The sequence below is a fragment of the Hevea brasiliensis genome, chromosome 5 (assembly GCF_030052815.1).
Source record: "Hevea brasiliensis isolate MT/VB/25A 57/8 chromosome 5, ASM3005281v1, whole genome shotgun sequence".
Classification (NCBI taxonomy): domain Eukaryota; kingdom Viridiplantae; phylum Streptophyta; class Magnoliopsida; order Malpighiales; family Euphorbiaceae; genus Hevea; species Hevea brasiliensis.
In genome coordinates, this window is record NC_079497.1 from 111,323,983 (window position 1) to 111,335,081 (window position 11,099).

The 11,099-nt window shown below is 35.2% G+C and overlaps 1 protein-coding gene and 1 pseudogene across 1 annotated transcript; one reads left to right on the forward strand and one right to left on the reverse strand.

The window, feature by feature from the left end:
* The first annotated feature begins 2,701 nt into the window (after positions 1–2,701).
* On the forward strand, positions 2,702–3,606 carry LOC110634353 (germin-like protein subfamily 3 member 2). The gene has a single exon (XM_021783311.2). It carries the CDS (start codon positions 2,757–2,759, stop codon positions 3,420–3,422), a length of 666 nt encoding a protein of 221 aa, XP_021639003.2. The 5' UTR covers positions 2,702–2,756; the 3' UTR covers positions 3,423–3,606.
* An 871-nt stretch (positions 3,607–4,477) lies between these two features.
* Positions 4,478–8,332, reverse strand: LOC110634369 (uncharacterized; annotated as a pseudogene).
* Between the last annotated feature and the right edge of the window lie 2,767 nt (positions 8,333–11,099).

Here is an 11,099-nt window from a genome sequence, read left to right on the forward strand (position 1 = left end):
TATTTATAAATTAAATTAATTTTGTTAAATTTAATTTAAGATTTTATTTAGATTTTAAGATTTGAATTTAAAATTTAAATTTCAAAATATATGATTGAAAATTTATAATTTAAAATCTATGAATTTAAAAATTTTTTATTTAACTAATAAAAAGAATTTATATGAAAGTATTAATATGAAGTATTTACCTTCACTTATAAAAATCAGCTTATAAATATTTAAAATTTTAACACTTATATATTTCATTGTTTGATAAAAATTAGCTTATAAGCACATTTATTATTAAAATAACTAAAAGAATATTAAATGAGATTTATGATAAAATTTTAAAAATAAAATGAGAATAATATAATAAAATATTTAGTTAAATTAACTTATAAGTACATAATTTATAAAGATCAAAAATAAAAAGTTAATTTTATTAATTTTTTTTAACTTATAAACTCAATTTATAAATTTAAAAATTATTCTAAATAAACAGTTAACTTATTTTTAAAGCTTATATTGATTTATAAATAACACAAAGATCATCTATTATATAGAGATAATGCATTTAATTATAATGAGATATATTTAAAATAATAAAATAAAAATATTATATAAACTCTTTAATTTTTAAATTTGCGATAAATACAAGAAATTTAAAACAAATCCAAATCCATCTTCATTCATTATTAGAATCACTTTTTTTTTTTTTAATTATACCTTTTTTGATAAATTTTTTCATCAAAAAAAAAAACCATCATGACTGCGTAAGCAATAGCTAAACTGGCAATATATATATATATATATATATATATATATATATATATATATATATATATATATATATATATATATATATATTAAAAAATAATTTACCTATTTTAAAATTTATATAATTAAAATGTATTAAATTTATTTTTAAATTAATTTTAAATATTTTTTAATTAATATATTTAACTAGATATATTTTATCATCGTTTTATCAATATTAAATAAACTTCTAATGTCATCTCTAAAGAAATTCTTATTTTTGAAAAAGAAAATTAACAAAAAAAATTCTTAAATTTGAATTTTATTTTTGGCCAAGTATATGGTATGATAAGCATCCTATATCTGAGTGAATATATATTTGGTTAACTTATAAATATTTAGTGCTTGTAAATTAATTTGAATTTATAAACATTTAAAATTTTACATAATTATATATTTAGTTAAATTATTTATAAATAATTAGCAAGTACTTAATGTGTTTAATAAAAATAACTTACATATTTATTATTAAAATAAATATTAAATAAAATTTATGATAAAATTTTAAGAATTAAATAAAAATAATATAATAATGTACTTGATTAAATTAACTTATAAGCACTAGGTTTATAAGTATTAAAATGAAAAATTGAGCCCTCTCAACTTATTTTTTTTAACTTATAAACTCAATTTATAAATTTAAATATTATTATAAACAAATATATCAACCTATTTATTTTTCATAATTTATAAATTAATTTATAAGTTAATTCAACACTCTGTGAGTATTTCAAATTTTTTTTCCTCAGCATTTTCACAATGAAATAATCATTACCAATGAGTGGAAACAATCATTCATTCTTTAAACATTTCTCATTAGTTCCATTTCTCTTCACTTTGAAGCAAAAGGATTGCCAAAGGAGAATTCCCAAATCTATCCTCTAATTCTTTTATACTAATATAAATAAAAGCATGCATGCCTTCTAATCTTTTCACAGGCATTCAAACCATGAGCGTGCTCTTGACCACATCAAGACAGAAAGTGCTATAATTAGTGCTGCCACTGCCGTTTTCTACATGCCCAAAACATTATACGATACAACTTAATTAACTTCACTTTATCAATCAATGATAATGCGCCGAATTAGATTGGCAAAGGAGATTATTAGTGTCTCAATAAAGAGATTATTATAAATAAAAATATGATGATTAGTTTTATTTATTTGTAGATTTTAGATTTTGATCTACATGTGTAGATCTTTTACTAATGAAGCATGTCATTTATTGACATATAATGGTTTGAACTCATCTGTATGCATCATATGTATCAATTTTCTGAAAAAATAATTCAAATATGAAAGATCTTTAAATTAAATAAAAGACCGGTATATCTTTTATCAATATCATCTTTAAGCAAAAAGACTCAATATCATTATATTAAAATATCAGCGTACTTTATTATCTATGATAGTAAGTTTTATGTTTAATATATAGAAGTGAGTGGTCTTGTTTCTCCTATAATTATTTATAATGTTTAAAGTTTTTTGATATTATTAATGAATTTATGTTTTTTTTTTAAAAAATAATTAATGAGCTTTAATTAAGTGGTATTGATATTAATGAGTTTTAATTCAGTGGTATTAAAATTTATTTAAATACTTTTAAAAAAAAATTCTTGCAGTAAGCAATTGAGCTCAATTGATTTACTCTTTATTGATATATGACAATGACTCATTGATTTGTGAAATACACTGAGAGTGGTAAAGACTTTTCCCAAACATAATATATTATAGCCCAAGTGTATGCCTCAAATCCTGGAAGGAATGAATCTAGTGATCATTATGTCATGGAAAGCATAAAGATTCATATGTATAAAAGTTTTGCTCTGAATGTATAATTAATACACTAAAAGAATAGGGGCATTTGAGTAGTTTCACTAGCTTAAGCACTTGTATATAAGCCATCTAAGCTTGCAAAACTAACCCATCGGGCAAATCACTAGCACAAACTGTGACAAGAAAATGTCTTCAAAATTGATCGTTTTGTTAGTTGTTTTCTCCCTCCAATGCCTCTTGGCATTGGCTTCAGACCCAGACCCAGTTCAAGATTTTTGCATACCCAACCCTAAGTATGGTGCCATAAGAACTGCTAGGTTCACTATCCTCTCATGCAAAAATTCCTCTGAAGCAACCACCGATGATTTTGTCTTCTCCGGCATGAAAACCGCTGGCAACTTCTCAGAGACAGGCCTTGCAACCATTCCTGTGAACCCAGCAAATTTTCCTGGCCTTAACACGCTAGGCATGTCATTTGTCCGGGCTGACCTTAAAGTTGGTGCTATTAATCCACCACATTTTCACCCGAGGGCAACCGAGATCACTCATGTGGTGCAAGGAAGTGTTTATTTAGGTTTTGTTGATTCTAACAATAGGGTTTATGCTAGAGTTCTTGAGCAAGGAGAGGTCATGGTTTTCCCTAGAGGCCTAGTGCACTTCCAAATGAACGTTGGTGATGAGCCTGCTACAGTTTTTGGAAGTTTCAATAGCCAAAACCCAGGAAACCAAAAGATCCCAGCTGCCATTTTCGGTTCTGGGATAGATGATAAGCTCTTGGAAAAGGCTTTTGGATTGAGTCCTAAGCAAATTGAAATGATGAGAAGAAGGTTTGATCCCAAAAGGCTTAGTTGAGGTTGAGGGATAAAACATAAGGTTATTTTGGTCAGCTTCCTAAATTATGAAATCATGTTCTTTCGTCTGTCCTACATATGAAATCATGGCCTTTTCTTGGAGTCAATGGTAGTTTAAAATATCAACTGTTGTTTGGTTGTTTTATGTATAACTCTATTTTCTATAAGCTCCTTTTTTCCTGCTATCCTTGCACTTGCAGCATTAATCCACTCATACAAGAGTGATAATTAACAGTTTTGCTTATGGCACATTTGACATAGACAGGTGGCAAATTTACACGGTATGTTGTGCATATAAAGTAACATGCCATTGATTATATGAACAAAGGATGTGCAAACTGTTAAGTAAACTTCATAAAGTAATCATGAGCCAATTTGCCATCATATTTCCCAGTCCCACCACCATTGCAGCAATCTCAGCAATCCCACCACCATTGCAGCAATCTCAGCAAAGGAACATTAATACTTCGGCACAAAAATCAAAAGAAAAATCTTGCAAATCTAAATTAGAAATGTTAAAGAGCTTCATTGGTTAATGGTAGGTGAACCTTAAGCTTTGTTATACTAATGAACGTATGATTGACCCATTCAGCATTTATTCTAATGGTATTGTACTAATGAAAATAATGACTCTACTAAGTAAATGTGTGTGTGTGCAAAGAAATTTAGAAACAAAAAGTTCCCTTTTACACTATTTGAATCTAGATAATGAGGAAGCCCATAAAAGGAGAGCTGGCGAAAGGTGGGGTCCAAGAAATGGAATTTTTGAAGTTTGGCTCTGAATTATCCCCTCGGTGCATTTTCATTTTACTGGCCCCATCAAAAGTAACGGGAAATACCATGTAAAAGATAACATTGCATTATCCATGCAATTTTTCTCTAAGTTCTAGAGTTCATCCAATAAACAGTGTCTTCAAGGTCGACCACCAAAGCTGAGGAGATCAGGAGAGTTTCAAGCATGGAACTTCAATAGGGGCATTTGCTAACTATTTAATCAATTAGAAGCACCTAAATGCACTACCCAAAGTGTGCATGTATTGCAAAGAAAAAAAAAAAAAAAAAAACTGTGCATGTATTGTTATTGACATCAGGCCATTCAGCAGATAAACTGAGGATCTGTATTGGTCAGTTCATCCTTTCTGCCACTCAACAATCTCCAACTCACTCAAAACAACCATCCCAGGTAGGCTCAACCAATATTCAAATCCAAATAACAATCCCATATATTCAATTATAAGACACTAGCACAAAATTTATCTTACACAACAAAAATGAATAGCAGAAATTTCAAATCTTCAGCTCAGACAACAGAAGAAACCAACCAAAAAAATCTGACCTGAGGTAGCCAATCAACAACGCAGAAGGTCACTACTCTCCAGTTAACATTGCCTTTATAATGTTATCAGACATCCCATCAATGAAATGAAACAAGTGTGTAGGTGATGATAATAAATCCAGGGAAGTCGTTGAGTGATGGAGCGCTGCAACATAACAGGAACCAAACGATCTTCATCTCCTTGCCATAGATGAACTGAACCTTCATTGATTGGGAATGGATTATTCAGATCCACAGGATCTAATTCCCAGGTGCCACATGTCATGATGGAAGGATTCATATTCTCCTTGCTGTGTCGCATATTCCTGAGAGGCCACAAATAAAAATAATAGGTAGAGGAATAAAGTAATAAACCTAAAATCTTTTAAAAAAACAGGTAGTAGAAGTTATAGAATATTAAATCCTGCTATCAGTGCTAATTGAAGTGAGTGTTTTCAACATTCGTAGTACTGAAAAAAATCCCTATTGCAAGTGTGAACTTTAAGATGCAGCAAAAGAACATAATTATTAAAGTTGGAAGGAATTTGGTTCTTAAAAATTCCTACTATGCAAATTGGATAAATCACATGTTCTCCACAACAATGAGAAAGTTCTCAAGATAAACTGAGAGTTCGTTATGAATACAAGAATCATACATTGCTTGCAATGAATTCCACATATCAAGGTAGGGATTTTGTCATGGATGTAGCCTATAACCAGGATTATTATCAATCACAACCACTGGAATTTCCTAGCTTCATCCCGCATTCTAACTTGCAATTCATCGTTAAAATGGCAGCTTTAAGGAAGATTATCACAGAAGGGATGAGGTGGTTATCATAATTCAACAAGGAACATGAGTTTTCACTGTGCAACATATTCATTGATAAAACATGATATTAGAAAAATCTGTAACACAACAGAAAGTGGCCATATGAACTCGTTAAATAGGCATATTTGCCCTGGTTAACTCCTCCATCCTCTACCTCTAATTCTCATATTCCTTTTATAAGGAAATAAGATGAAAAACAATAATGCCTCACTCCACAGGGATTAATAATTGGACTGAAACTATCTTGAATATAATGAGTTCTGAAACCAAACCATGGCTGATAAGCAATGCACTGTGGGCCAGGAAATTCAACACTAGTTCATAATCAATTGCATATCAGATAGGAAGAACAAATCTTAAAAGTTAAGGGGAAGAAAGAGATACCAGCAGATACCACAGAGATATCTAGTCCCTTACACGCATAATACATGATATCCTATATGCCACTGTTATAATATCAGTCAGCTCATCCTTTCAGTCTCTTTATATCCATTTTTCGCTTTGAGCCATATGTCTCAAGTGCAATATGCATAACATATTGCAACACTATGTAGAACTCATAGACAATTTTTGAGTAGATGAACTAAGGAGTATGATTTTGCCTCAAAGAGCATAAAATGTAATGATTCAAGAAACCAGAGAGAGAATAATGACTCTATTCTACAAATTGAGGGACTTTAAACCAACAACCAGTTGTGAAAACAGGTACTCTGGACCAACCAACAATATTTGCAGACTTGCAACCTCGAGAGTCCAAATATAAGAATTAGGAACAACAATAATTTCTAAACAACTCCAGAGGATAGATCAACATTTTCTAATAGTGTCTATAGTAATTATTTAAATTAATTATGTTATTACTGATTGGAACTTTGAATTGCCTTTGATGATATTTTCTTCCAAATGATAGAAGATCAATAGTAAATAAAAGTTGTAGATAAAAACAGAAGTTCACCACATAACTCTTTTCCGTTGAAAGCTTTGCTAAGATTTCTTTGTCTTGCTGAGAAAAAATATCAGGATTATTAGCTATGACAGTAGAACCAGAGAATCACTTTTGTGTATTCCAACAATAGGTTAGCGTGGGCATGTAGTGGGCAACATGGAGTGCCCACTGATCTGGTGTAGGCTGTTGGTGGTAGGCTTCATCAGATAGGTTTGCAGGAAAACCAGGCCACCAGTAGTTATAACTGGAGCTAATAGCGTTACTCCCGCTAGCCTGTTAAAAAAATAAAAAAAAAACCCTCACATAACAGAAGGCACAGAAGGTGAACAGTAAGAAGTAACAATTGGCACTCTTATGCCCTCATGCATGTGCAACCACACATAGACATTCATTTTGATTCACTTTATTGCATTCATTCATGACGCTCAGCTAAATAATACCAGTAAGGAATGTACTTGAGGCAGCTCCAAGTCAACTCACCACCCATGGAAAAGCCAATTACATAGAATTTGGATCCAAGTCCCAATTGATCAGCAAGTTATTCAACATCTAAAGCAAAGCTTTTCAATGTTCGTTTTGGATGAGGATCACTTTCTCCATAACCAGGTCTGTCAAAAGACACAATGTAGACCCCTAATTCTTCAACAATTTCCTGGAAGAACCCGCCAGTGAGATAATACTATTCACTGATACATCAAACTCAAAGACTTCAAAGGGATGCGGAATAATAGTAATAAGATTGACAAGCAATTAATACCAGTGAAAGGTGATTGGCAACAGCAGGATTGTGGCTGCAAGAACCAAAACCATGATTGGCAACAGCAGGATTTTGGCTGCAAGAACCAAAACCATGGACAACGATAATTTTAAACTTGGCCATATCTTTTGAGACACCATGCTCTTTGTAGGCCAAATGTCTCCCATCTCTAACCCTTATTCTTGGTGCTTTAATAGGAGGCCTGCCTGGAAAACCACATGTCTTGGCTGGAGGAGGACGAATCACCTGAAAAGCCCATGCCAAAATCCCCCCAAGCAAGACCAATAATGTTCTTGAAAAAATCCCTGAAATATTAAGCTGAAATTCAGACAATGTCAACAGAATTGAGCTATTTCACAAAAAAAAAAAAAAGTACTTTAAGAAAGTATCTCATATACAGTTATCAGTGCATTACATGGAGGGCAGGAAAAAGATGATTATACCACCAACCAATAAATTGCAATCCAGTGCTCCTAATGGTATCTTATTAAAAAATGTCTGTCTTGAGCACATTTCTATGCCTTTCTCGTCACTGTGAATGGCCTAATCTAGCCTATTACTATCATAATTCAGAAAAAAAATATAAAGAGAAATTTAGTTTTTACTTCTTATCTTAGAATGATAATAGCATTATCTGGAAATGAAAAATCTACTTTCTTAAAGCATGTTTTGCATTGAGATTGAAACCTGTTTTTTGGAAAAGTACTCGTTTAAATGCCGTTGAAATATGAAGTTTGAAGAAGCAGCCTAGCTATTTTGGAGTTTTCATGTTTATGCCCCGAATACTCTAAGATCCAAAAAAAATATAAGAATCCCAATACATTCCCATTGCTACTTTATCTCAGCAACTATACACAGAGCACATCGGATTCAAAATCAGCACCCAGAAGACAAAATAGCGATTTCCCATATATCATTTAAGCAAAGATTATTTAAAACAGAATCAAATGAAAGAAGAAAGCGAGAAACAGAGAGAAACCCACCTGGAGGAAGCTTGAGAGAGCTGTTTTGCTTAGCTCTTCCAGTGTGAGCCCTGGCTGAAGCCGCAGATATATTCCTGTTCACCAACCACACCCCCCCCCCCCCGGGCCACATTTCTGGGAACCGGGAGATTTATAATGAATTAAACATAGAGAAACAAAGTTTCTAATTATAATTCTTTCCTCAACAAAGAGACATAACTGTACAAAGAGACATAGCTGGAAGCTTTTATGCTAATTATTTTACTGTTATATAGCATTTTAGAAATCTTGTTGAGAAAATATATTTTTTAAAATATATTAATTAAAGAATTTTAATTATAAAAATATTAAAATAATAAAATAATTTTTCTAGTTTGTACTTAGGCTAAAGTGGGCCTTTCCATGTTTCCCAATAATTGAGTTTTAAAGGAGTTCTGATTCAAAAGATTTCCATGATTCCATCTCAATTGGTATCAATCTTGTCGACACCATATTTTGGCCGATCCCCAGAATCTATAAACTTCGAAACCGATCCCTAGCACTAAGTCTCTCCTTGCCATTTAACCACAGTTCCGATCTCTCTTCACAGAAAATTGAGTCAATGCTAAGCCTTACCGGTCTCTCAATCATTCACCGATCTCTCAAACCAATTGTCAAATATCCTGACCAGTTAACTATATTCCCGATCTCTCTTGTCATACGAGATTGAATTAATACTAGAGCCTTGCTGCCAGTATTCATGGTCGACCTCCCTTTTAAAAGTTTAGGAATAATCAAGCTAAGGTTCCAATCCGGTTTAATGAAGATCCCGATCTTAGATGTTCAAATTTTCAATTAAGTTCCGTTTAGCGTTGGTTCCTTACCAATCTCATGCATGTCGTGTTTTCCGATCTCTCACACTTAGGATAATAATCGCTTTCAGTTATTTCAATATACTCGGACAATCAAGTGTTTAGAAATTTTCCGATCACAACCATTCATTGAACAAAAGAGTCATTTCATTTCAGAATTTGTACAAGTTATTTGGCTGGGGGTCTGATCTACATTTCGCTCACCCTCTCCCTCCTCCTCACTATCCTCACCCTCGCCCCCGGGAGCTAGGTCGGCCATCCAAGAGAAGTCCTCCTCTGAGTAACGCTTCTGGAGTTCGGCTAAGAGGTCCTGGTGAGCATTCACATAAGCACCTGCTATTCCTGTCACCATTTCTTCGTCTTTCGCCTTAAGCTCCTCGATAAGTTGAGCGACCTGAGAAGCTTCGTTGGCGGCGCTGGACTTCCCGAGAGCACGATCCTTTCAACCGTAACATGAGACTGCTCGGCCACTTGTCTTCATAGAACTTCGCCGCCTCAACTTGAGATATGTAATCCTGAGTGGATAGGAGTTGGGATCGGAGAGAAGCCACTTCCTGATTCTTCTTCTCGATCTCCTTACCCAGGCGATGAGCCTTTTCCCGAACTATGTGCTGGTTCACCAGACACTCCACATTCAGGCTCATAGATCGAGTCAGGATATCATCAAGGTTGTCCGGAGACAGTCTGTCCCGATCCTCCCGAAGGCAAATAGAAAACCCCAAGACTTTGGCAAAATCGAGGTTCTCCCGAACGGTCTGGTTGTTCTCTAGGGAGGCAATCAGTACTTGGGCGCCACGAGAAGAGGGCCTCGTAGGAGGTCGAGAACGACCCCCTTCTGTGCTTGGAACAGCTGAAGGAGGTGGAGGCGGCTCTTCCTGATGAGGAGGAGATCGGACAGCTTCTGTGATCGGCGGTCCCGAAGGTCGGGGCGGATCCCCTTGTATCTCCCCAGGTTCATGGCCGGGTGTTTGAAGTAGTGCCGAACGCTTCATCTCTTTTATTTTCCGGGAAATCTCTCTGTCCTTCTTCCGCTTCTTGGAACCCTCACCACCCACCATACCTGCGCAAAGAAAAGGTCAGTGAGATCGCTAAGGTCCTGAGATCTGAGATGTAGAAAATACCAATGCCGAGGTCAGAGAGCGGAAGTTCGCGATCTTAGCCGGTGATCAGCTGTATGGTCCAATGGTGCAGCTCGGCAGTCACTGCATTTAAACATGAGAACTTTTGAGTGGCAGCCTGATTCTTCAGTTCCATCACTATGAGGCTTTCCTCCTGGTTCAAGGTAATACGCTTCGGAATCAAGGGCCCTTGGTGCCACCAACTACGGGGGAAGTCCTCAAAGCAGGTCAGATTTTTGCTCCTCAGAATGAAGAAGCGGTTCTTCCAATTTTTAAGGCTGGAGGGCAGATCGGTAAAGAGCCCACAATGAGGCTTCGCCTGAAAGAACCAGTGCTCGTCGTCCTTTCGGCGAGTTAGCCTGTGCAGTTCGGCGAACACCTTAGCCGTAGGTCTGATCCCCTTAGCTCGGCATAGGCCTCGGAAGGCTACTAAGATCCGCCACGAGTTAGGGTGGACTTGAGCAATGCATACTCGGTGAAATTTTAAGACCTCCTTGAAGAGATCGTCCAGAGGGAACCGCAGACCGGCCTTTAACTGTTCCTCATATACCATAACCAAGTCATTCTCTTCAAAGAAGTAATCAGCTCGGTGATAGCTGTGACACCGGATAAGTTCATACGAATCAGGACGAATATTGTACTCCTGGCCAAATGATTGCAGATCGGATTCTTGCAAGATCGATGGCAGCTCGTCCATGGGAAGATTCTCCCTCCCTGAAGAAGGTGCATGCCTTGATGGTGCGATCCGCCCCCGAGCTGGAACGGAGACCCTAGGAGGTTCTGGTTGCGCGCTTGGCCCGACCACCTCTTCTTCGTCAGACGACCATGAGAACTGAATGGAAGGAGGGCTCGCCGCTCTCTGACCCTCGGCACCGCTCATTTTCAAATGAAATAAAG

Bases quoted from the DNA above. Each gene is read 5' to 3' on its own strand.
- LOC110634353 (XM_021783311.2), top strand. From the start codon at position 2,757: ATGTCTTCAAAATTGATCGTTTTGTTAGTTGTTTTCTCCCTCCAATGC.